The following is a 27,788-nucleotide window of genomic DNA, read 5'->3' as shown; positions in this document are numbered from 1 at the left end:
AGTCAACGTCCTCAAGTACTCCCGAAGGCTTCGCCTGGCTCTCCGGCGGGTGGACAAGGTACCCCACTCCTGCACCACCTACGACAGGAGATGCTGGCCCTCCGCGGGGCAGAGCAAGTGAGTGGCCCTTTTTTGGGGGGAGGGGGAACCTTTTTATTTTTTTTATTTTCTATTTTATTTTTTATTTTTATTATTTTTAGCTTATGATTATATTTTCTCTGTCGATGATTCGATTTGTCTTATATTAAAATATAAGATAATAAGTATGGATATATATATATATATATATATATATATATATATATATATATATATATATATATATATAAATTTCTATTAGATATCCTAAATTCTGTGTCTGAGCCAGTGGGAACTGAGTGATCCCACGTATCGCAGACCACGATGCGTACAAGTGAGCAAGTAAACGACACGCCAATTAAGGTCCACAGGAAGAGTAGTAAAAGAGTTAGTAAAAACAAACCTGAAACTAACTTGAGGAAAACTATGCTTAAGTATTTCTTGTAACGTTTTTCGGACCATGTGGGTACTATGACCAAGGAAAGGTAATTTAATGTACTTTACATCTTTGCTAGCAGTACTGTACATCGATCTGGGACAAAATTACTCGTCTAGGAAATTTTTCAAAACTTTGTAAAATGCTAATATGGGATAAGCATTTTCAGAAAAATAATTCAGGAGGAAGACCATGTCTTGATGAAATAAATTAAATTCACAATAAACATTGTAAGCTCTATTTATGATGCTACGTACTGAATTAAGTTTCGACAACCTTGGTGAAAAACAGAGGTAATTCAATCCCAAGCCAGTAAAAGTACTTTTCCTATAAACAGAGGTCTTATATTTGCCTATACTTCTGTATGGCTGAACAGCTAAAAATAACAACTTATTATCCTGTTCTGTCTGACAAGTAAAAGAAATATTAGGGTGACGTACCTGCGATAATACAAGGGTCTGAAAGCACTAGGGCATTTCGAAATTAGAAGACAAATTAAGTAGGATGTTGAATAACTACTAAATCTTCGTCTCCTGTTCAGAACAGTAAAGTCTACCTTCAACTCGAAGAACATGAACTCACAGAAAACGAGAACAAAGTTGAACGTGTCTCTCCCCACGATACAATGCCTGACAAAACAATCAACGGTTATTGGCCAACAAAACTAACGTTAGGAATAAAAGCAAACCATCCTTCTGACGTCACGTGGATATATGTATATAGAGAGAGAGAGGGTTGGAAAACAAATAAAGAGCTCTTGGAGCTCTTCGAGTATCCCCCTATTCATAGAAGTATATAAGTCTCCCGTCGCCGTCTGCCTTACTAGTGGATATTGGCCCCATTCAGATACCAAGGAGTGTCTATCGGGATCCGATTCGGTCTATCGGAGACTACCTCCTTTCGGAGGCTTTATAAAGGGAAAGGACGTTGCTTGTCATTTCCGTGAGTAGGACAGGAGTCTGTTTTATTTTAGGTTATATGCCATTTCCCGCGTCTGTTCGGAGTTTGCGTTTAGTCGTGGGAAGGTGTCTTTGCAATTGAGTTGCCAGTTAAGATTTTCCATCCACAGTAGCAGAGAGCAGCCGTTTTCGTAATTCCGTTGATGCTCAAGATGGTCCTTTTTTTTCCAAGGAGTTTGCAACTACCAAAATTAGGAAATTGAGAAGCTAACTTCCATTTTACTGCTAACCCAGCCATGGGTGCTATAATACTTCATAACTTATGCAGAGATATTAGTGCGTATATTGGGTTTCCCCACTGCAGAATTCTGGCCACTAACAAGTGATACAGTGAATGCCACTTAAATTTTTATTGTGATTTTTTCCTGAAAAGAAAATCATTTCGTTCACACAGCAGCTCATCCAACTCCAGTTCGGTAGCAGTGTTGAGACAAAATAACCAAAGCGCCTCAGTGGCGTGATCGGTATGGTCTTGACCTGCACCTCGGTGGCCGCGAGTTCGATTCTCGGGCATTCCACTGAGGCGTCAGGCTCAGAGATGTGTATTTCTGGTGATAGAAGTTCACTCTCGACGTGGTTCGGAAGTCACGCAAAGCCGTTGGTCCCGTTGCTGAATAAACGCTGGTTCCATGCAACGTAAAAACACCATACAAAACAAAACACCAGAAGAGAAGGCCTACGGTTTGGACGGAGATACCCATACGAAAGGACTGGGTCACTGTCTCGTACTCCAAATTCAGCAGCAGTTATGAAGATTGCAAGACTCGTTCTGACGTCGGAAACGTTGCGACCAAACTGGGCCATCTTTCACTCTTGTCATCTGTAAAATGGTGCAATATAGAATCTGGTCTGGGACAGCCATAGCATCAAGACGAGCTGTCTGTTCTCTGTCACTTTTTGGAGGAGTTTCACGTAGCCAGCAATTGGCCCTCAGCTGCATTTAAATGACCGACGTTCAAGATCTACCTCCATTAAGATTACATTTTCCACCAGCCAATAATAATTCAATATCACATAATAAGTGAACTGCATGAGATTTACTTAGTAAGCTCCTCTACCTAAGGTCTTTGTAGCGTCACTTCGGTCCCTAGCTGCAACCCCTTTCATTCCTTTTGCTGTACCTCCGTTCATATTCTCTTTCGTCCTTTTTAACTCTTCACCCTTCCCTAACAGTTGTTTCATAGTGCAACTGCGAAGTTTTCCTCCTGTTACGCCTTTCAAATCTTTTAACTGTCTGTTAAAAGATTTCTGTTCCAGCGCTGAATGATCTCATGGGTCCCAGTGCTTGGCCTTTGGCCTAAATTGTATACTGTTCTTTTTTATAAATATTCTTGTACAGCAGACCAATGAGACATCTTAGAATTGTGCAACTCCTGACAGAAATTGGCTCAGCGAAATGTCACTGCAACATTCATGCATTTACCCACAAGGCTCATCCATCGACCCACCCCCTCCCCCCGGGAGACAGTCCCTGTCACCTCTGTCTGCTGCACTTTCTTGAGTCCTGGATTTTAAGGCCTCCTGGCTAATACCTGTTTCATGCTGTATATCTAACAGTTTCCACAAGTACTCCTCCTTCCCTTCCTCTTAAAACGTGAATTATACTCCCTTTTCACTGTAATTCTCACTCCTGCAGTTTTTCTTAAGCTACATGTGCTATGCAACCAATTCTGAATAGCCTCAACCTTGTTTTTTTCACTCACATTTAGCATCCGCGCTTCACTTTCATAAAGATGATTGGCTAATACTTCCTTTATACTTTCCAGTCTTGACTCCCTTGGACAGTTTACCTTAAATTCACTCGCAGATTTCCGCGCTAATCAATTGGCTTCCATCCTTAGGCATCTGCATTAACATTTGTAGCTCAATCCCTTACTGATGTTTGCGCATTACTTTCTTCTTATGCAAATAGTCTTAATCTTCCACTGGTTTCTGCAGTTTCTCGTCACTGTCTCCAGTCAGCGATGGATTTGGGCAAAGATGAGCTGTTCCATAAACACCCAAATAGGCATAACACACCCTAGTCTCAAACTCACTTTTACACTAACCGAGCCACTTTCCCTTTCGCGCATTCTTATACGCTTTGCTTCCATTATATATGTAAAAAATAATTCACACAACTCGCAGATATCTTTTGCGTTGGTGCAGTTTTGCCCAATTTTTCTTTTGGTGCCAAATCGTCTCCATTTTTCCTTTATTTCCTTTTCTTTTTATCGAGTAAAAACACCCTTCAGAATTCAGCCTTTTTTTTTCTTTTTTTTTTTTACTCCGATTTATATGCATCGTTTGTCTCAGATTCGTTCCTATATTTTCCAAATCTCGAGAGTGAATCCGAGGTAATATCTTATCGGTCTTCTAAAAAAAAAAAAAAAAAAAATCGCTCAAGATTTGGAAACTGCAAGTGTCTGCTATTCAGTCCATCCTCGTGTCGTTCTCTGCTTTTTCTTCATCATTGTCGTTCACTTTTCTCATTTTATTATAAACTTTATTTTTTATTTTTAAAGGAAGGCGCAAAAAGGGGCCTTGCTGTTGGGACGAATCGTCTCGCGCCTTCGGTTGGAAGCCTTGGCTTTGTTGCTTCTCCTTTTTCTATCTTTCCTTCTCTCTTTCTTGTTCCTTCGTCTTTTAATCTGGTTAGTGGATCGAAATACGTTGCCTTCAAATCTCCAAAAATGAAAAGCGTCCTTCCTTGAATTTTGGGTCGAATAAGACTGAGGACGTTGGACAAATCGTTCCTCACTTTTGACGCGAAAACTTGTGATTGGTGGATTTACCGACTTGGAGTTTTCATACGTTTAAAATTCACAAACTGTGATATATATATATCTATTTTTTTTTACTTGGAATTTTAATGAGATGACAGATTTTTTATTGGTAATTTTATTGATACTAAAATTTCTGTGACCATTGTGTATTAACTTTTCGATGTGGTTCTCATGTAATCTGTCTTACTGCCAATTTTTTCATATTTGTCATTAACTGTTAATGTCTGTCTGTCTCTGCATATTTTTGTGAGATTCTCTCTCTCTCTCGTTTACAAAATGTCCTGAGAAGTCTCTCTCTCTCTCTCTCTCTCTCTCTCTCTCTCTCTCTCTCTCTCTCTCTCTCTCTCTCTCTCTCTCTCTCTCTCTCTCTGACATTCAACTATGAATATAACAACAGATTTCTCTCTCTCTCTCTCTCTCTCTCTCTCTCTCTTTCTCTCTCTCTCTCGTCTTCTCTCTCTCTCTCTCTCTCTACGAAATCTCCTCAGATGTCATCCTCTCTTACGATCTATAAAATACTCTCTCTCTCTCTCTCTCTCTCTCTCTCTCTCTCTCTCTCTCTCTCTCTCGTTTACGAAATCTCCTCAGATGTCATCTCTCTTACGATCTATAAAATATCCCCTCTCTCTCTCTCTCTCTCTCTCTCTCTCTCTCTCTCCTATCTGTGAATGCACAGTAAAACCTGCTCATACAGATAAGTAAGCACACGATGTCTCCTCGGATGGACGAACAAGTCTTTGAGACATCCTAATCCTTGTAACTCCTTGTCACTAACCGGGTCCTGGCCCTTCGCAGCGGGAACATATCAGCCGAGAACATGGAGGCCACTCTGGCCATGATAGAGGAGAAGTCGCAGCGGGTACTGACGAGGCAACACCACGAGCGACTGAGGGAAGTCGTCAGCGACTACGCCGCCGGCAGGATACCCATCGAACACCTGCTCATCATCGCCAGGGAGATCCTCGATTCTCCTGACAAGGTAGGTCGGAAGACGGGTGTTGAGAGCAGGTGTTTCCCCCGGGGGAGGTAGTAGTTTTTTTTTTTTTTTTTTTTTTTTTATGTGTTTTGTTACAGGTGTTGTGTGGTTTGTTCAGTAGGCGTTTTTCTGGTGTAGTGAGAGCATGCGTTTGTGTAGTCAGACAGGTGGTATCCTGTGTTGGCAACAGGTGTTCTGTTTTATTACAGGTGTTTTGTGTTAGTAAGTTTTTTTTTAACAAGAGCATGTTTTTGGGTAGTCAGACAGTTGTTGGTATCCTGTGTTTGCAACAGGTGTTTGGTCAGTACAGGTGTCTGTGTTTAGTGAGATTGCTTGTTGTTTTTCCTTTTACAGTTGCTTGTATGTTAAGTAAGTTTTTTCTAGTGTTTTGATAGCATGTGTTTGTGTTTAGTCAGACATCTGTTATCCTGTGTTAGAAACAGGTGTTTCGGGAAGGTAGTTTTTTTCATTACAGATGTTAGTGGTCAGTAACTTTTTCTTGCGTTGTGAGAGCATGTGTTTGTCAAGTAAAACTGGTGTTGTCCTGTGTTAACAACAGATGTTTCCGGGAAGATAGTTTGTGGGTATTCTTTTACAGGTGTTTGTGTGTTCAGTAGATGTTTTCTTGTTAGAGCATGTAGGGTACGCTTGTTTAGTCAGACATCTGTTATCCTTTGTTATCAAGTCGGTTTCGTGCTCTGTTAAATTGAAGATTATTACCCAGTACTTATCATTATGTAGAAAATGTTTTACCCTCTTTTTCAAGAACATGTTTTCTGTTTTTAGTATTTTTCAGGATTTTTTTTCTATGCTGAAATCAGGCGTTTGTATGTTGTTGACTTGCATGTGTATTTTCATATAAAGTCAGGTTGCTTTTTTTTAAAAGGTATTCTAAGGTAGTATCCAGACATTTCATCATATACATGTATCATCTTTTTATTTTTAAATGTTTTTTTTTTCCAGATGATGCATGGATTAAAAATAGAGATTTTCTCCAATACTAAGAGAAGAAACGTTTTTAGTTAAAAATGACATTTTTCTGTGTCGAGTGCATGTGCATGTGTGGTTTAAAGCAAATAATATTTTTTTTGAAAGCGTTTAAAATATAAGTGTTCCTTCCTGTGCTACTGCTCTTTGGTGTTTGTGTATTATGAAGTATAGATATTTTCTTTGCCGAGGATCTAGTGAGATGTTGAACAGGTAAGGTTTATCCTTCGTCGAGAACAGACGAAACAAAATTCCGAACAGGTGTTTGTAACGAAATTTTGTCTGCTGTGATAATTCTGCTAAAAGACAAACTATACTCTGTTTTTTTCCATCTGTCCATCCGCCTGTGGTGTTTTCGCATGGTAACACTGTGTCCCGGGCTTTAAATAATTACGCTATGTGTAAGTTTTAGGTAATTAAAAGGATATCTGGGTGTACATTTGCAACTGAAAAGTGTTTTAATAAATTACTGTATGCTAATTACACCGTTAATATTTGAAATAGGATATTATTATCATTGTTGAATGTAACTATCTAAAGCCCGGGACACAGTGTTACCATACGCAAACACCACAGGCGGATGGACAGATGGAAAAAACAGAGTATAGTGATTTAACATTTAGCTTTTAGAGAATGTTTAAAAAAAGCTTTGCTTACAAAAACACATGCTTTCTCTCTTGTTAAGAGTTGTCATAATTAAAAGAGAGCAGGTGTCTTTTATTGTCATAGATTACAAGGAAACAATCTCTTATAAAGGACATATGTCATGTGTTGTTGACCTGGCCATGTAACTGAATAGAGACCAAGAGGGCTTTGCTTATGAAACAGGTGATCAAACGCAGAAAATAGATGTTTTATGAGATCAGATACTTAAGTAAAGTAAATTCTTGTCTTTTGTTGCGAGCAGATGTTAGTGGTTCTATCCAGATGTTTTGTCTTATGCTGAGAACAGGTGTTACGAAACGTGTCTTTAACAGATGGTTTACCCTGTGCTGAGGACAGGTGTTTGTGCTGTTGTTAAATGGATGTTTCTCCTCTGGTCAGAACAGATATTTGCTTTTTTGAACAGATGTCTTACTGTGTTAGATGATGTTTCCTGTAGTGAGAGCAAGTCTTCATGTTAAATATTTTTCTCCATATTAATGACAGTTGTTTTTATGTATGTGCTTAAATGCTTTCCCAAGAACAGGTGTTTATTAATTAGCCATTTATTTGCATAGATACTAACTTCTTATTTTGCTATCTGAAGAGATGCTTTTTGAGAACAGATGTCTCTCTGTGGTTAACGGAGTTGTTATATTGTTGTTAACTTTTTATCATAAAGAATGGTTACTGAATTTATAAAGCAATGTACAGATACTCAGGAAATGGTGCCTTTTACTTCAGTGAGAATATGCCATAGATTTGATTACCTGTGGATTTTCTTATTAATTCATCGTTGCAAAAACAAGTGTTCCTATGAACAGATTTTTCCATCATCAGTCAGGTTTTTCTTGATGGTAAGATTAGATAGAGCTTTGTATAGAGAGCAGTTTATTTTATCAAGGAAGACTATTTTAGTTTTGGTGTTTCCTTTGCAAAACATTATGCAGGCTTGTTGCATATATGACAAGTGTTCTGAGAGAGAATAATATTTCCATTTAAAACAGGTGTAGTCTTGTTGCATATCAAGTAAGTGTTCTGAGAAAACATTTTGTTTCCATTTAAAACTGGTGTCTTTTTCCATAAAGAATAGGATATCTCCTGTAATTGAAAAGCAGGCTGGCTTTTTACCACGCCTCTTCCTAGGCAACAGGCGTTTGTTTGTGTATTGCCTATCTTTACTAGCTGAGTTATTGTATCATTGTCAAGGACATTGGTTCACGATAAGACACAAAATCTGGTGAGACGAAACTTAAGTTCGTATATGAAACTTGCAGTGTTGATATTTATTGTGATATGATATATATATATATATATAGTATATATATATATATATATATATATATATATATATATATATACACACATTTTATATATATATATATATATATACACTATAATACCACTTCGTTCTCTACTTTTTTCTTCCTGATGGGCAGTGCCAGTGTGCTTCAGTTTTACATTCCTCTCCTAACTGGTAGTGCCAATTGTTTCACGACTACAAGCTGGCAGTGCTAACGAGACTTCGTTTTTACCCTCGTCCCTTGACCGGCAGTGCCAGTTATTTCTCACTAGAAACTGTCAGTGCCAATGAGGCTTCGTTTTTACCCTCGTCCCTTGACTGGCAGTGCCAATTATTTCACACCTCAAACTGGCAGCGCCAATGAGTCTTTAAATCTAGATTCCTTTCCTGACTGGTAGTGCCAGTGAATTTTAACATTGTTTTCCTGAGTGACAGTGCCAAATGGATTTTGTTCCTCAATCTCTTCTCATGACTGGCAGTGCCAATCGCATATCACTACCAAGTTGCAGTGCCAAGAATAAACCTTCTCGTTCTCCAATCACAGAGCTCTTCTCTAATCTCGTCAGTGCCAATCGTATCTCACTACTAATTGGCAGTGTCAGGGAAAACTACACCTAAAGAGTCATTTGGTAGTGCCAGAGTGAACTTCACTTAAAGAAGCATTTGGCAGTGCCAGAGAAAACTACACATGAAGAGTCATTTGGTAGTGCCAGAGGAAACTTCACCTAAGGTCATTTGGCAGTGCCAGAGAGAACTTAACCTAAAGAGGCATTTGGCAGTGCCCGAGAAAACTTCACCTAAAGAGTCATTTGGCAGTGCCAGATAAAGCTTCACGTGAAGAGCCATTTGGCACTGCGAGAGAAAACTTCGCCTAAAAAATTATTATTTTCTCGATCGTCAGTGCCGAAGTGTTCCATTTCTCTGCTTCTCTTTCGTTAAGGACGCAGAGCGCCAGAGAGGAGGCGTGGCACTACTACCTGGTCGGTATTGTTTGTTCTCAAGATGCAAATTGAAACAGAGATGTTTTTGCAACCGCGGGGGAAAAAGATCTCCCCAATCTCCATACTTAATGAAGGCTAAGGGTTTCTGGTATCTAATGTCTGGCTTTTGGCGTTTGCTGTGTTGTTGCTGTTGTTGTTCCTGTTTGTTGTGTGTGCCTGTTTTTTTTCTTACTGTAGGCGCTGTTGCGATTAAGGTTGCTTTTCCTTTTGTTTGTTTTTTTAAGTATTACCATATCAAGAATTTGTATGCCAATATCCGCATCGTTTTGGTGCTATTTATGTGGATTGTTTTTTTTCCAGCAAGTGATGTATAGTTGTGTCCGTAGACGACGTGGTTTCTCTTGGAACTGGTTTCATTCTGAAGGTTGTTTTTGTAGGTATCATTGCTCATCGTGTCGGCATCGCTGTTTTGTTTCATCTATTGGTGTTGTTCTGAGTTGTTGTTCCAGCTTGCGTTGTTGTTTAGGCAGCAGTTGATTTACAGCTCATGTTGTTGTAACTTTTTTTTTCTTTCATGTTTGATACTTAATGATTAACGTGGAACGAGAACCACATTCTTACCAAACTGTTGGAGTTAATAATATTTCAAAATCAGACACAAAGTCCTTGAGGAGGTATATGGTTCGGATTCCACGTAATTCAGTTTGCCAACTGATTTACGTGGAATTTGAACCACATACTACCTCCTAAACCTCCAAAAAAGGTCTCATTAAAGACGATATAGTCCCTTTAACATTAGTCTTTGGAATGCGTTTCTGCCTCTGTGTTCCCCTGTTCTCTTTCTTTAGCTTATAGAAACCCACTTTCCCCGTTTCCTATTTTTCTTATCTTTCTTTTTTTGTTTGGTTTTCCTTCATTGTCCGTTGTTATTTAGCAGTTCTCTCTCTCTCTCTCTCTCTCTCTCTCTCTCTCTCTCTCTCTCTCTCTCTCTCATCTCTTATATCATATATATATATATATATATATATATATATATATATATATATATATATATATATATATATATGTGTGTGTGTGTGTGTGTGTGTGTGTGTGTGATATAAAAGAGATGAGAGAGAGAGAGAGAGAGAGAACTGCTGAATAACAACGGACAATGTTCATTAGTGTATGTAAATAAACACTTTACTATTTAAATTTAAAATTCTCTCTCTCTCTCTCTCTCTCTCTCTCTCTCTCTCTCTCTCTTCTTCTCTCTCTCTCGCTCTCTCTCTCTCTCTCTTCTCTCCTCTCTCTCTCTCTGGTTTTCAGACAGAAGAATTCCACCTTTAAGAATCCCAGTATATAAACACACCATCTTAAAACAAAACACATTTTTGCGTTTTGTTCCATTTCCATTTTTCCTTCACCCATTGTTGTCTTCGGGCCTGGGCAAGATGAAGACACTTTGTTGCCCTTTCCGTTGGTTTGTGCGTTTACTAACAATACAGAAATGGTAAATAAGACTTTGTTCTGCAGATGAGAGAACTATATTCATCAGAAAATCGTACATCATAATTTAAAAAAAAAATTCTACGCTTAAAATTAATATTACTGGCGGTAAATTTCGACAGTTAATACTTTTATTGAGTATTTTATCAGGCAACAAAACATCTTATCAGTGAATTGTAATGTAAAAAAGACTGGTATAAAGACGACCTTTTTTATTAGAAAAAAAAATCCATTTGAGTATTGCAGTACTGATAATATTTTACAGTAAGAATATATTTGATAAAGACTTTGCTAACAGAAATCAATGAACAATTTCATACATGGAATATTTGCGTAAGGAGAAAAATGTCATAATATGGATTTAAGATTCGTAACAAGTCCAAAATTCGGATCCATTGGGTCAATTATTATTCATTTCCACTTTTGTGGATGGTCAGTTTGTATCCGTCTAATATTCAACCCAACACGAATGGGGCGGTGAGGATGGGCTGGTGGGCATAGGTCACGACCCTTGGTACGTAGCCGGTGAAGACCTGTTTGGAGAACGGGAGTTCCGATTAGAGTCAAATAACCAGTTTGCCTTCCTATCAGAGTCAAATAGCCAGTTTGTCTTCCGATTAGAGTCAAATAACCAGTTTGCCTTCCTATTAGAGTCAAATAGCCAGTTTGCCTTCCGATTAGAGAGTCAAATAGCCAGTTTACCCTTTGATTAGAGAGTCAAATAGCCAGTCTGCCTTCTGATTAGAGAGTCAAATAGCCAGTCTGCCTTCCGATTAGAGAATCAAATAGCCAGTTTACCCTCAGATTAGAGTCAAATAGCCAGTCTGCCTTCCGATTAGAGAATCAAATAGCCAGTCTGCCTTCCGATTAGAGAATCAAATAGCTAGTTTACCCTCCGATTAGAGAGTCAAATAGCCAGTCTGCCTTCCAATTAAAGAATCAAATAGCCAGTCTGCCTTCCGATTAGAGAATCAAATAGCTAGTTTACCCTCCGATTAGAGAGTCAAATAGCCAGTCTGTCTTCCGATTAGAGAGTCAAATAGCCAGTCTGCCTTCCAATTAAAGAATCAAATAGCCATTTGCCTCCGATTAGAGAGTCAAATAGCCAGTTTACCCTCTGATTAAAGAGTCAAATAGCCAGTCTGTCTTCCGATTAGAGAGTCAAATAGCCAGTCTGCCTTCCGATTAGAGAGTCAAATAGCCAGTTTACCCTCCGATTAGAGAGTCAAATAGCCAGTCTGCCTTCCGATTAGAGAGTCAAATAGCCAGTCTGCCTTCCAATTAAAGAATCAAATAGCCATTTACCCTCAGATTAGAGAGTCAAATAGCCAGTCTGTCTTCCGATTAGAGAGTCAAATAGCCAGTCTGCCTTCCGATTAGGGAGTCAAATAGCCAGTCTGCCTTCCAATTAAAGAATCAAATAGCCAGTTTACCCTCCGTTTAGAGGGTCAAATAGCCAGTCTGTCTTCCGATTAGAGAGTCAAATAGCCAGTCTGCCTTCCGATTAGAGAGTCAAATAGCCAGTTTACCCTCCGATTAGAGAGTCAAATAGCCAGTCTGTCGTTCCGATTAGAGAGTCAGATAGCCAGTCTTGCAATTCCGATTAGAGAGTCAAAATAGACCAGTTTAAACCCTCCGATGTTAGAGAGTCAAATAGCCAGTCTGCCTTCCGATTAGAGAGTCAAATAGCCAGTCTGCCTTCCAATTAAAGAATCAAATAGCCATTTACCCTCCGATTAGAGAGTCAAATAGCCAGTCTGCTTTCCGATTAGAGAGTCAAATAGCCAGTTTACCCTCCGATTAGAGAGTCAAATAGCCAGTCGGACTCCGATTTAGAGAATCAAATAGCAGTCTGCCTTCCGATTAGAGAGTCAAATAGCCAGTCTGCCTTCTGTTTAGAGAATCAAATAGCCAGTTTACCCTCCGATTAGAGAGTCAAATAGCCAGTCTGCCTTCCGATTAGAGAGTCAAATAGCCAGTTTTGCCTTCCGATTAGAGTGTCAAATAGCCAGTTTTGCCTTCCAATTAGAGAGTCAAATAGCCAGTTTCTCTTACGATGAGAGAGTCAAATAGTTAGTTTACTCTCCGATTAGAGCCTCAAATAGCCAGTTTGCCTTCCGATTAGAGAGTCAAGTAGCCAGTTTTGCCTTCAATAATAGTGTCAAATAGCCAGTTTGCCTTTCAATAATAGTGTCAAATAGCCAGTTTGCCTTGTTGCGAGAGAATAAGCATAATGATGAATGTGTCAGTATTTATAGTGATTATAGCAATATTTCAGTACTCATAATGATTATAGTAATATCAGTAATGATATTATAGTAATATCATTACGTATAATAATCATAGCAATGTCTTAATATTTAAAGTGACTATAGCAGTACCTTAATATTTATAATGTTTATAGGAATATCACAATATTTGTAATGATTATAGCAATATCTCAGTATTTACGTATCACGATTATAGCAGTTACCTGAATATTTATAATGATCATAGCAATATCTAAAATTAAGCAGTAGTAAAATCCAAAAAGAGCAATAATAGATATTAACATCTCAAATTATGCAGTGATAGAAATAATAGTAATAATATTCGACAAGACATGATTATGCAAATCTCCCAAAATAATAAGAATAATAATTGTTATTGTTATTAGTATAATACTTGAGTAGTCGAAATCTTTTAATAATAATAATAATAATAATAATAATAATAATAATAATAATAATAATAATAATAATAATAATAACAACAACAACACCTGAGTGTCAAAATCTTGTAATAAAAATAGTAATAATAATAATAATAACACCTGAGGGGCCAAAATCTTGTAATAATAATAGTAATAGTACTAATAGTACCTGAGTGGTCAAGATCTTGTAATAATAGTAATAGTACTAATAGTACCTGAGTGGTCAAGATCTTGTAATAATAGTAATAGTACTAATAGTACCTGAGTGGTCTAAATCTTGTAATAACCATAATAATAATAATATAAATAGTAATAATAATACCTGTGTGGTCAAAATCTTCCTCTAATAATGATAGTAATAAATGTACATACTTGAGTGGTCGAAATCTTGTAATAATTATAATAATGATACCTGAGTGGTCAAAATCTTGTAATAATAGTAATAGTAATAATATTACCTGAGTGGTCGAAATCTTATAATATAATAATAGTAATAATAATAATAATAATAATACCTGAGTGGTCAAAATCTTGTAATAATAGTTCATGAGTGGTCGAAATCTTGTAAGAATAATAATAATAATAATACCTGTGTCGTCAAAATCTATTAATAATAATAATAGTAATAAATGTACGTACCTGAGTGGTCGAAATATTGTAATAATAATAATAATAATAATAGTAGTGCCTGAGTGGTCAAAATCTTATAATATAATATAGTGTTAATATAATAATAATAATACCTGGGTGGTCGGAATCTCGTAATGATGATAATAGTAATAGTGGTACTTGAGTGGTCGAAATCTTATAATAATAATGATAATAATATTACCTGAGTGGTCGAAATCTTATCATCGTCAGTCAGGGCTACTGCGTCAGTCTGCTGGGCATAGATGGTGGGTCTCACGATAGGGTATGGTACCCCGGAGTAGAGGAGCTGCGCAGAGCAGATGCCCAGCGCTACTGCGCAGACCAGCAGTGCGAGAATCTGGAAGACAAAGAGTTGATAGAAATCAGCTTTGGAAATCTGAAAGTCCTTTTGTGTTCCGGAGATGTGGAATTCTTCTAACTGTGTAAGGCTTTGGAATTCTGTTCGGCTTACGTTTTTCCCTGAGGCGGGCTTCTAGTATATTCTGGGAGGCTCGCTCTAAAGGAGCTAGGCGTATGGTGGAAAAAATACTTTTGTAAAGAATGTATGTTTGTTTGTTTGTTTGTATATATGCATGTATGTTACAGTGTGTGTATAAACATTTAAATCTTTGAAAGTATACATTATGTGTATGCATATAACAGTGTATAAAATAATTCATAAAAATCATTAAAACACATTTATGTATGTTCATGTGTATGTTATAGTGTGTATGAAACAAACTCACAAATAGCATTAATAAATACATCTGTGTATGTATGAATGTATGTACGTTACATTGCGTGTATAAAAAGCTTATAAATATCTTCAAAATAATACATTGTGTATGAATATGCTTGTTACAGAGTTTATATAAAAACTCACAAAAATAAAAAAAAATACGTTTGTGTGTGAATATGTGAATGTTAGTGTATAGAAAGAAAATTCATCAAAAAATACATTTATGTATGTAATATGTACGTTACTGTGTATATACTCACAAAAATTATTAAGAAATACATCTGTGTATGAATATATGTCTGTGTTGTAGTGTATGTATAAGAAAATTGAAAAACACTCACCAGCCTCATCTTGCCAAATGTTTAACCGTCGACTGGATGCGCAAACTAACTTAATCTCCGTTCTTGCTCTGGTATTTATAACCCAGCCCAGTGTGAGTGGGCGTGGCTGCTTGAGGGCGGAGGGACTAGCACCTAGGGCTGGGACGGAGCCGGTAATCCAAGCCCCTCCTCTCCCCCTATCCCTGCTTGGTAAGGGAAGGGAGATGTGATAAAACTGGTATTAATCATTGATCAAAATACACACACCGACCGCTGATATTCATGGTAAAGTAAGAGAGGGTCGAAACAGCAAGAGATGAAAGTTTTAGGCAGGTGAATATGAAATGGCATGTGAAAGTATATAACAATGCAGACAAACTTACGTCTTAATCGTAATGGATGGATTTAGGAACGATTCATTATAATTTCCACCTTCCTCTTACAAGGCTGGCCATGCCGTCGGCCTCTCATAGCAAAACAGAAAACGTCTTCAAAACCAACTCATAAAAAAAGTGGTGAAGTAGGTACGTGGTAGATGATGGACCGTTGTTGGTTACAGGCAGTGTGGAGAAGAGCCTATGGCCATAGTAGTAGTAAGAACAGGCTCTTGCTTTTCAGCAGCCCGTAACCTGAGGCAAGTAACCGGACCTCAAATTAAAAGCTTACTAAAAATCATAAACTCGCATATTCTATTTTGCTACCATTGTAACTCATTGCATTTCCTTTTATCTTTTCCTTTCTATTCTTCAAATGGTGTTGGACTAATATAGAAAAGAGGGGAAGCGATAGATAGAAGGCATAGAATGGCATAAGAGAGGGAGATAGGAAGTGGGCAGAGACCCTCCAGGTGACATTGATGGGAAGACACCTTCCTGCACATTACTCCATATGCAATGGGCATCAAAGGCCCTCGCGATGACGTGGGTTGCGAGTGGCAATGGGTTTCGATGAGGACCAAACGCTGAAGGAATGAGTGAGGGGCTTGAATTGCAATAATACATTGTTTTGTTGCAAATTTTTGAAGAGGTACAGAACTCTCAACCTCCTTCTGTTTTCCCCCATTTCATATAACATTCCTTCCTTATGAAAGGTGGATTTAGCACTTCTCTCAGGTTTAGAACCTATTTTTATCCTCATACAAGGCTGTCAATGCTGTCGGCTTCTCGTTGCACAACAGAAAAGTCTTCAAAACCACCTCATAAAAAAGAAAAAAATCACACTCATGTTCATTATCAACGTCACGTGCATCCGCTAGTCGTGCACTTGGAAAAGACCTTGAAAATGCTCCCTGGGGGCGTGTCCCTAGGCTGGGGTATGGACCAGGGCTGCCACCAAGGACGTATAGGCGCTTCTTCACAGGTAGGGGCGTTTGCAACTGGTATCTGAAAGAGGGATTTGTACGGGGGTAGACACCCGGTCATCCAAAAGTGGGAGGTTAGGGTGGTTCGTCAGGGATGCTTGAGAGAGAGAGAGAGAGAACTGAGAGTTAGAGAGAAAGGGGGCCTGAGTGTGAGACAGAAGGAGGGACCTGAGAGAGAGAGAGACAGACCTGAGAGTAAGTGAAAGAAAGAGCCCTGAGAGAGAGAGAAAAAAAGAGGGCCCTTCGAGTCGAGAGAGAGAGAGAGAGAGAGAGAGAGAGAGAGAGAGACCTGAGAGTAAGTGAAAGAAAGAGCCCTGAGAAAGAGAGAAAGAGGGACCTATAAGTGAGAGAGAGAAAGAGAGCCCTTCGAGTCGGAGAGAAAGGGGGGCCTGAGAGTGAGAGAAAAAGAGGGTCCCCAGAGTTACAGAGAAAGAAGGACATATAAGTGAGAGAAAGAGTGACATGGGAGGGAGAGAGAAAGAGGGCCCTTCAAGTTAGAGAAAAAGAGGAACCTGAGAGAGAGAGAGAGAGAGAGAGAGAGAGAGAGAGAAAGACCCGAGAGAAAGAAGTCCGTGAGTGTGAGAGAGAGAAAGAGGAACCTGGAAGTTTGTAGCCGCTACGTCTAGTGGAGCTTAGACACCCACTACCCGAAGGTGAAGGGGTTTGGGAGGGGCCGGGGGTTTCCCCTGGGGATGTAGTGCGAGAAGCTCGGGGTGACCATAGGATTATTTATGCCCCGTCATTGAAGGGTGTGGACATCAGCTACCCGAACGTGCCGCGGTGTTCGACCTTCAGGCGAATCCTCACATCCTCAGCCTTTTTTTATCATTCCGTTTGTTCCTCTGAAGATTCACCAGTTTTTATAATGTGATTTGGGAGCGAGGAAGAACTAGATTGGCGCCCCCATGGACAGTGATTCATACACATGGGTCTTTGTATCTTAGACCATTTCATGCTTCTTAAGTACCAAGGGTAAACAAAGACTCGTTTCATAGGTTGTCATTCTGTTTTGACCTGTATATCTTTTCTCTCGATCCTGTTCGTTGAAGCAACATTGTAGTAGTGTTTCGACGTATCCAGTTCGAATTTCTTAGTTATTTGCATAGGATATTTACATCTTGTTTCGACTTTCACTTACTTTGCGACGTTCTTTTGTCTTCTTTTGGATGTTCTGGGGTGAAGGGATCCACTCTATTTAATCCTTTGGGAATTATAATGATAATTGCTTGTTTTCATTTGCTATGATTTCCATCAGAATACTTTATTAGCTGATATAGTTCCTGAAGCCCGTGAGGAATATGAATTGCAAGATGAGAGGCCGTATCGTGTTTCTAAAACGCATTAAATCACGTCTTGAAATTTCGTTAAATACCGGAGTAAATGTCGTGATGCGGACCGGTTCAAATTTGTGAAGTAGTAAATGTCCCTTTGAGGATTTCAATCCGCGAAAATTTCCCGGCAAAGCACCGTCATATTTCCCGCCTCCAGACATTTTAAGGAGTCGGCGGCACTATTAAGATTTCGTATCCTAGTGGAAGGTGTTATTGTTATTGTTATATTTCGTCATATTTCGTCCGCATTGGGAAACCGAGCGAGAAGAAATGGCTAATGTTTTAAACTGGCTGGGTAACCCGAGGCCATTTTTCAAGGTTGAGTTCAAGGTTGGGTATTTTAGACCCTGCTATAAAAAAGGTGGAATGCGAGCGAGCATCAGTAAACACACACACACACACACATATATATATATATATATATATATATATATTTGTGTGTGTGTGTATTTTTTTCTTTATATGCTATTCCACTTTATATATTTCTTTAAAAGACCAATAAATGAAACGGAGAAATTTGAATATATGACCATGTATACTTCGGCCAATACACATTCCTGTCTGGGTTGAAAATGAGATGTGTTGCAGAGAGAAAACTATTATTCCAGTTTATTTATTTATTTATGCTTTTATTTCAGATATATATATATATATTATATATATATATATATATATATATATATATCTATATATATATATTATATATATATATATATGTGTGTACACGTATGTATGTAAGTTTGATTTTGAATTACGAGAAATTAAAATTGTGATGATTATACGAACAAACTTAAAGCCAAGTACTTTTGTCATATTACCAAGATATTGCTGCGACCATGTCTTGTTAGTAAGACGAAGGTACTTAGCATCTCCAGTGTTTCAATTTCCTTCGTGGCATATTATATATATATCTATATATATATATAGATATATATTATATATATGTGTGTGCACGCATATACATACTCACACAAGCACACCTACCTATTATAAATTGGATTGTGAACAGGTCTTAATCGTATCTTCACCTAGTTTTTTGCCTTCTTCTTTCTTTCCTTTTGTTTCCACTGGTACCTAATTCACTCTTCAGATCAACAGGGAGACTCTTGGACTTAAGCCCCTCTAGCTGGACACACGTTTGCTTAGCTTGTTTGTGTTTTTGTAAGAATGGACGAGAAATCCTCTATATATATAGTAGTTTTTGCGCGATAGTTTTTTTTTCTTTTTTTTTTTAAGAAGAGCAACAAACACCTGACCACCTGATGCGTCTGAAAAATTAACCCAGCGTTAATTATAAATTACTTATACCTGAGGTTTTTAATGTGTTTTTTCTTAAATTCTCTCAAAGTAATGTAAGTAATTAGCTAGCATAGTACTCTTATTGTAAAGATTTATTTTAAACCAAAAGCCAAGATTTTCTCTCAAAATTAGATTTGCTGTAGCTTAGATTTTAACATAATTCGGAAGTGTAAAGGCGCCAAATTTCATTTATATCTATTCTCACCAGCTAACGTTTAATTTGAACTAAATATTAAGGTTAAATGTTAGATTATGAACTATATAATCTCTTCAGATTTTAGTGAAATTTTCAACCGCTAGTGTTCATATTTTAATAATAATAATAGTAATAATAATAATAATAATAATAATAATAATAATAATAATAACAACAACAACTCAGATTCAACATTATCTTTTATAAGTGAGTCCTCCGATTACCCTTCATTGAAATTCCACCCTCATTCAAAACTCACAAAATCCAGGAGGATGATCCTCCGCTGAACGGGAAAGATCCCACAAGGATAAATTGTTGTGGTATCCTATAAAACAGCGTCCTTGAGATTCCGTCATTTGTAGTCCAGAAAGAGAGAGAGAGAGAGAGAGAGAGATCTGCTACAAACACGCGCACAATCTCTCTCACATCAACAGGTGCGTGTGCGGGTGTGGTTCCTACGCCTCATATAGGACTCCTATAAGTCCTTCAGCTGAGAGGGATCTTCCATGTCTTCCCACCCCCTCCCCCCACCCACTGGGCATCCCGGATCCTTCCTAAGCCGATTCGCCAACGCCCCTCGAATCACCAGTGGAGGAGTTTGGTTGATATTTAACTTTAAATTTAATTTCTCTGTCTCATTATTTTAGGTCACAATGGCTACGATAGTTATTGACACCCTATATTTGACGTTTCAATCAATCTTGGTCCTGATAGTTGAATATGTCAAGTTCAAATTCAGTTTTGAGACTTATAGAATCTCAAGTTTACGTTTGAATCGGAGGACTCACTTATATAAAAGATAATGTTGAATCAGAGTTGTTGTTATTATTTTTTTTTTTTCCTCTATCACAGTCCTCCAATCGACTGGGTGGTATTTATAGTGTGGGGTTCCGGGTTGCATCCTTCCTCCTTAGGAGTCCATCACTTTTCTTACTATGTGCGCCGTTTCTAGGATCACACTCTTCTGCATGAGTCCTGGGGCTACTTCAGCGACTAGTTTTTCTAGATTCCTTTTCAGGGATCTTGGGATCGTGCCTAGTGTTCCTATGATTATGGGTACAATTTCCACTGGCATATCCCATATCCTTCTTATTTCTATTTTCAGATCTTGATACTTATCCATTTTTTCCCTCTTTCTCTTCAACTCTGGTGTCCCATGGTATTGCGACATCAATGAGTGATACTTTCTTCTTGATTTTGTCAATCAACGTCACGTCTGGTCTATTTGCACGTATCATCCTATCTGTTCTGATACCATAGTCCCAGAGGATCTTTGCCTGATCATTTTCTATCACTCCCTCAGGTAGCTGCAAGGTAGCTGATGTTTCTTGCACAGGCTCCAGTGGAGGGCTTTTGCCACTGAATCATGCCTCTTTTTGTACTGGTTCTGTGCAAGTGCCGGGCATTCGCTTGCTATGTGGTTTATGGGTTCATTTTTCGTATTGCACTTCCTACATATGGGAGAGATGTTATTTCCGTCTATCGTTCTTTGAATATATCTGGTTCTTAGGGCCTGATCTTGTGCCGCTGTTATCATTCCTTCAGTTTCCTTCTTTAGCTCTCCCCTCTGTAACCATTGCCATGTGTCATCGCTGGCTAGTTCTTTAGTCTGTCTCATGTATTGTCCGTGCATTGGTTTGTTGTGCCAGTCCTCTGTTCTTTCTGTCATTCTCCTGTCTCTGTATATTTTTGGGTCTTCGTCTACTTTTATTAGTCCTTCTTCCCATGCACTCTTTAGCCACTCGTCTTCACTGGTTTTCAGATATTGCCCCAGTGCTCTGTTTTCGATGTTGACGCAGTCCTCTGTACTTAGCAGTCCTCTCCCTCCTTCCTTTCGTGTTATGTATAGTCTGTCCGTATTTGCTCTTGGGTGTAGTGCTTTGTGTATTGTCATATGTTTCCTGGTTTTCTGATCTATGCTGCGGAGTTCTGCCTTCGTCCATTCCACTATTCCTGCGCTGTATCTGATTACTGGCACTGCCCATGTGTTTATGGCTTTTATATTCATTTCCGGCGTTGAGTTTTTGACTTGAGTATCGCCTTGAGTCTATGCATATATTCTTTCCTGATCGTGTCCTTCATCTCTTGGTGTTTTATATCGCCTCCTTCCATTATTCCCAGGTATTTGTATCCAGTCTCATCTATGTGTTTGATGTTGCCCCCATTTGGTAGCTTTATCCCTTCAGTTCTTGTTACTTTGCCTTTTTGTATGTTGACTAAGGCGCATTTTTCTATTCCAAACTCCATCCTGATGTCCCCAGATACAATCCTTATAGTCTGGATTAGGGTATCTATTTCCTTGATGCTCTTACCATACAGCTTGATGTCGTCCATGAACATCAGATGGTTGATTCTGTTGCCTCTTTTCTTGAGTTGGTACCCGGCATCCATCTTCTGTAGTACTTTTGTCATGGGAATCATGGCTACTACGAAGAGTAGTGGGGACAGTGAGTCGCCCTGGAAGATCCCTCTCCTGATATTAACCTCTGCTAGTCTTATTCCAGAGCTTGTAAGTATTGTATTCCAGTTGCGCATTGTATTTTTGAGGAAGCTGATGGTGTTTTCCTCTACCCCATATATTTTCAGGCATTCTATTAGCCATGTGTGTGGTATCATGTCGAAGGCTTTCTTATAGTCTATCCATGCCATACTTAGGTTGGTTTTCCTTTTCCTACTGTTCTTCATTACCATTTTGTCTATCAGGAGCTGGTCTTTTGTGCCCCTACACTTCCTTCTGCAGCCTTTCTGTTTGTGGGGGATGGTGTTTGTCTCCTCTTGGTAATTGTATAGCCTTTCACTGATGATACCTGTTAGTAACTTCCACATTATTGGTAGGCAGGTGATAGGCCTGTAGTTACTGGCTATATTTCCCTTACTCTTGTCTTTTTGTACTAAGGATGTTCTTCCTATGGTCATCCATTTGGGTGCATGGTGATTTGAGATACAATGCTGGAGTTGTTCTGCTATTCGTGGGTGTAGGGCCTTGAAGTTTTTGAGCCAGTATCCATGGACTTCATCAGGACCTGGGGCTTTCCAGTTTGGCATTTTCTTTAGTTGGTGTCTGACTGTGTCTGTCGTGATCTCTGTGAATCTTTGTTTTATTCTCCCTGTTTCTTCTTCCTTGACTTGCTGGAGCCATGGTGCATGTTTGTTGTGTGATACCGGATTGCTCCATATGTTTTCCCAGAGTCTCTTACTTGGTTCGGCTTCAGGAAATTCTGGGTGGTTGTCTTCCCCTCTTAGTTGGCTGTATAGTCTTTTCTGGTTAGTTCCGAATAGTTTGTTCTGTTGGTATCCATTATTCCTGTTCATGTACCGTTGGATCTTATGTGCTTTGGCCTTAAGCCTCTGTTTTACATCTTTTATTGTGTTGTTTAGTCTCCTCTGTTGTACTTTGTATTTCTCGTTGAGTTCCTCCCTTGTTTTCTTGCTTCTCTTTTTTCTGCCATCTCTTTCAGTTTACTCAAGTCAGATCTCATCACCATGATTTGCTTTTCCAGGCGCCTTTTCCAAGGAGGTTGCTATTTTGGTTTCTGTTGGGTTGGTTGTACTGGTGGTGTTGGTGTTCGTATCCTCATCAGTTCTGCTACTAATCTTGCTCCTGCATATGCCAAGTTATTTGTTTCTGTGATACTGGTGGTGTGTATTATGCCCATTATTTCATTGACCTCACTTGTTTTCTCCCTTAATTTCTTGGCGTTGTAGGCTTTCATGGAGGGGATCTTTGTTCTCTCTGTATCTGGCTCCATCCATTGTCTAATCTTTTTTACCCATTCTGTCCTCTGTTACTTCGTCGGTGTTTCTTTGTGTGTCGTTGTTTGATACCTCATCATCCCTGTCGTCTTCTGTGGCATCGTCTCTCAGTTCGTCTTCGTGTAATTCGTTGTCGTGTGACATTTCCCTTTCCAGTTCTTCTCTTTCTGTTGGGAGAGCCAGTTCTTTTTCTTTATGTTTCTTACTTGGTCTGCCAGCCTCTGTTCTGTTTGGGGGATGTTATTCCTCTCATTCCAGATGTTGACCAACCTTCTTCTATATCCTCTCTCTGTCGGGTTGCTTCTGATGTAGCATCTCCATATTTCCTTATTTTCTTCTCTTGTCCATTTCTTCCTTTGGTTTGCTTCTGTAGCTCCAATCTCAGGCTGTTGATTACTGTTGTTGTGGTGGTCAGTTGCTGGATGACGACCTCCAAGTACCTGACCATCTTCCCCTTCAATTGGGTTGAATACCTGGCTGCCGGACGAAGCTCCTCTGTTCCCAGAGGTTCCATTTACATCTTTGTCATTTATTCCTTCATTTTTTTCCATCATTGCTGAGTTTTGCTATTTAACCCATAGCTGGACCCTACCCCATCAGAAATAGGTACTCATTTACAGCTGAGTAGACTGAGGAAATTATGGTAAAGATCCTTTCCCAAGGAATCAACGCTGAGGAGAGCGGTCACCCATCCAACGGCTGACCAGCCACAATGTTGCTTAACCTGTTGATTGACGACCTAACCCACTCTGCCACGGCGCCACATATAATTATTATTATTATTATTATTATTGGTACTTTTGTGGTGGGATCACAAGTTTAGAAAAACAAGTGGCAAATCCCCCCCCCCCCATAAATCTAATCAATCCAGCTGCCAAACTCACCCTCTGTCACACTTTCCTCTCTACACTACATCATACAGACAGGACAATATACCTATACCTACACAAAAACAAAAAAACAAAAACACATGTACTTACCGCTGATCAAGGTCACTGAGACACCAACAACAACAACCAAGAATCAACCACAACCCAACACAACAACACCCAAGGACCACAACTCAACAACACAACAACAAACAAGGAACACAACCGCCACTCAACAACACAGCAAACAAACAAAAAAAGACCGCTGCACAACCAACCACCAACACAATAAACAACAACACAAAAAAAAGGCAACACACACACCCTATAACAACACCAAGAAATCACAACAACAACAAAGACAACAGCACAGGCACAACAACTCTAAGCAAACAACACTAACTCAACAACAACAAAAACACACAACTCAGCTGACTATCAAGGCCTTCAACCAACTACTCCTGACACTACTGACTGTCAAAAGCTCTAATCCAAGACTGACCAAAGACTACCTCAAAACACAGAACTCCAGCAACTAATAGCACCAGCAGACAACCCAGAACTCACCAACAGCCAATCCAATCGTTAACTACCCATCCAGTAATTACGCTCTCTCTCTCTCTCTCTCTCTCTCTCTCTCTCTCTCTCTCTCTCTCACAGATGTTGTCAAATGGAACTCCATAACTCCTCCATATTTCCTCTCCTGTTACATTTGACAACGTCTCCTTTCACTCACAACACCCACACTAAATAGCCTTCCGCAACACCCACGGATGCTCAGATGCAGGCCCCCTGGATCTTGTTTGAGGGCCCTCACACACACACTCAGTTACACCGCCATCAACTTCTCCCAGACCACTTCCAGTCAGACTACCAAAACTATCTCCCTCACTACCATCCTCCCAGATCCCATTCACTATCTCATCTACCCCTTCTAACTCTTGTCCGAATATCTCTCGTAACTCTGCCACCAAATCACTTACCTCATTTACACTCCTGCCAAACTCCCGAAGAGACTCATTCATACTGCCAACTACATCCTTACCACCTGATTCCCTTCCTGGTAAAACTTCACTATACCCTAACAATTCAAACCCACACACGCTATATGTATTATTCCTCCCCTCAAATTCATTTGTATTACATGCTTTATCTACCATTTTTACCTTAACACTAACCCCTCTATCATGCAGCTCACGTTTCTCCCTTTCATTCCCTTTCCTTACCTTCTTCCGCTTTCTTCCATAGTTAACCAACACCAACTGTCGATCTTCCAGACCCATTTGCTCACTGATGCTCGACTCACATTTCTTCACCCTAAACCATTCAGTCATCGCATTCTCCCGAACACACTGTTGCATACTAGAGGACCCACCCAACTGAATCCCCTTAACACCTAGTTTTCCGACTTCCCAGCCTGACTCATCCTTTTTCGCCTACACACACTTGCCACGTGACCTTCCATTCCGAATTCAACACACTTCTCACGCTGTTCTTTACACATCCTAGCATAATGGCCATTCTTCCCACAGTTGCTACAAACCACGTTCATACAGGTACCCTGACATCCACTAGCTATGTGCCCTGCCTGTCCACACCTATAACATTTAATATCCCTATCTTTCTTACACTCGCTCACTAAATGCCCCATTTGCCCACACCCGAAGCATGCTCCTAACACCCACCGACATTCATTCTTCCTGTGTCCTGGCTTACCATATCTATAACACCACCGCTCTCGCTCACAACTAACTGACCCTACTCTTCCAACACTCGCACTCCTATCTCTTTTAGGGCTAACTACTCTCATGTTACTTGCCCTAACGCTCCTATCTACCACTCGCTCTGCCATCACCTCGGCCCTTCCAAAACTGCCTCCCTATAACTTTAAACTCTGGTACAACCTCAGCTACTTCAGTCCTAACACTAACACTCCTACTCTCTTTCATACACCTATCTAACTCGTAATCTTCTACAGTTTCTAAAATATCGTTCCACGTTAACCTTTCATTTGTCCATCGCATTTTCTCCTTACATTTCAGATTTGTAAACTCATACACACTCTCTGGTACAGTCACCAACAACTTCTGCACTAACTCCTTACACTCATTTATCCCTTCCTCCCCAAACTTTTTCCTGGCTAATGTTTCTAATCTACAGACATACATTGACAACGACTCACCAACATTCATTCTTGCCTCTTCAGAATCTTGTTTTCTCCTATATCCAATGCTACTCTTTATCCTCCTTGCCTGTTCTACAATCCTAGCTTTCACACTCTCATATGGCACATTCCCTACACTCATCATTACCCCATACATACTCAACAAAAATCCCGTCTAAAAGCTACCTAACTCTCTTGCATAGACTCTCTTGTTATCCCCATACTTTGCCTCACAATACTTCTCATATTCTTTAAAAAAGTCCCCTATGTCCCTACTACCATATTCCTCGTATTGTGCACATCGGGGTACCTCTCTCATATACACAGCCTTTCGTACTTCCTGTTAACTCTCACTCTCACTTTCGCTAATTCCATTCTGACCCTCCTTTCTTTCTTCTGAATACAGGGAATCCACTTCCATACTCACGTCCATACTCCTGACTACACTTTTCTTACCTTTCTTTCTACCTACCTGTTTCCACTCACCACTATTTAAATCACTCTCAGCCCTTTCCCCAGTGTATTTAGTCGTAGTCTCATCCTGTCCGTCACCCTTACTAACCTTCTTTCCCTTAGTCTTCTTCTTTTCCTCAGCCCCCTTCTTATTCTTATCCTCAGGTTTATCCTTATCCTGTGTCTTCCCCTTATCACAACAAAATCACCTTCGTCACTCGTACTCTCATCCACTCGCTCTCACTTTCTTTACCACTCCTGGCCTGTCACACGACCCAGTAGGCCTACCTTCTACAGCTCCCTCTCCCATGAATCCCTTTATCATTTCCTGCATCATCTCTTGCACTGCATTCATCATTACCCCAAATTTTTCGTCCATTTTCTCAACTATTCTCTCTTCTGCTCCTTTCCCCTCTTCTTTCATTTCCACTTTCGCACTTCTTAGCATTCCTCTCATTTCCTCTAACTCGCTCTTCAGCTCCTCACACACTACCCTCAACCTCCCATTCTCCACTTCCAATCTTTCCTTAGCCTCCCTCACCAACCTCAGCTCCTCCTTCAGCCTCTCTATCTCCTTCAACCCTTCCATCCTTACTTTCTCCACCAATCACACAACTCAATACCCGAATCGTCCTGCAGCTGCCGCACCAACAGTCCCTGTTCAGGCACCAAAAAATAATGTGGCGGGATCACAAGCTTAAAAATCAAGTGGGAAATTCCCCCCCCCCTCCCCCCCCGCCCATAAACCTAATCAATCCAGCTGCCAAACTCACCCTCTGTCACACTTTCCTCTTTACACTACAGCATACACACAGAACAATTGACCTATACCTACACAAAAACAAAAAAACAAAAGCACAAAACACATGTACTTACCAACCACTCCAGATCTTCCGGGCTATCCTGTGCTGTCCACTGATCAAGGTCACTGAGACACCGACAACAACAACAACATCAACAACAACCAAGAATCCCAACACCACAACCCAACACAACAACACCCAAGGACCACAACCCCACAACTCAACAACACAACACCCAAGGACCACAACTCAACAAAACCACAACTCAACAACACAGCAAACAACAACAAAAAGACCAATGCACAACCAATTACTAACACAATAAACAACAACACAAAAAAAAGGCAACACACACCCCCTCTAACAACACCATGAAATCACAACCACAACAAAGACAACAGCACAGGCACAACAACTCTAAGCAAACAACACTAACTCAACAACAAACGAAAACACACAACTCAGCTGACTATCAAGGCCTTCAACCAACTGCTCCCGACACTACTGACTGTCACGACTCACAAGCTCTAACCCAAGACTGACCAAAGACTACCTCAAAACACAGAACTCCAACAACTAACAGCACCAGCAGACAACCCAGAAC

General features: G+C 39.7%; 1 protein-coding gene across 1 annotated transcript in view; it reads left to right on the top strand.

Annotated features, from left to right (window-relative positions):
• Nucleotides 1-27,788, top strand: part of LOC135202977 (uncharacterized) — a gene marked incomplete in the record, with an annotated part of 465,217 nt that overhangs the window by 352,586 nt on the left and 84,843 nt on the right. Inside the window, 2 exon segments of the mRNA XM_064232508.1 lie at nt 1-117; nt 5,034-5,217. The exon segment at nt 1-117 is cut by the window's left edge and continues 62 nt beyond it. Of these exon segments, the coding sequence (XP_064088578.1) occupies nt 1-117; nt 5,034-5,217 (301 nt within the window).

The sequence above is a fragment of the Macrobrachium nipponense genome, chromosome 33 (assembly GCF_015104395.2).
Source record: "Macrobrachium nipponense isolate FS-2020 chromosome 33, ASM1510439v2, whole genome shotgun sequence".
NCBI lineage: Eukaryota > Metazoa > Arthropoda > Malacostraca > Decapoda > Palaemonidae > Macrobrachium > Macrobrachium nipponense.
Note: the sequence above shows the minus strand (reverse complement) of the source record. Positions and strands in the feature narration are given on the sequence as shown.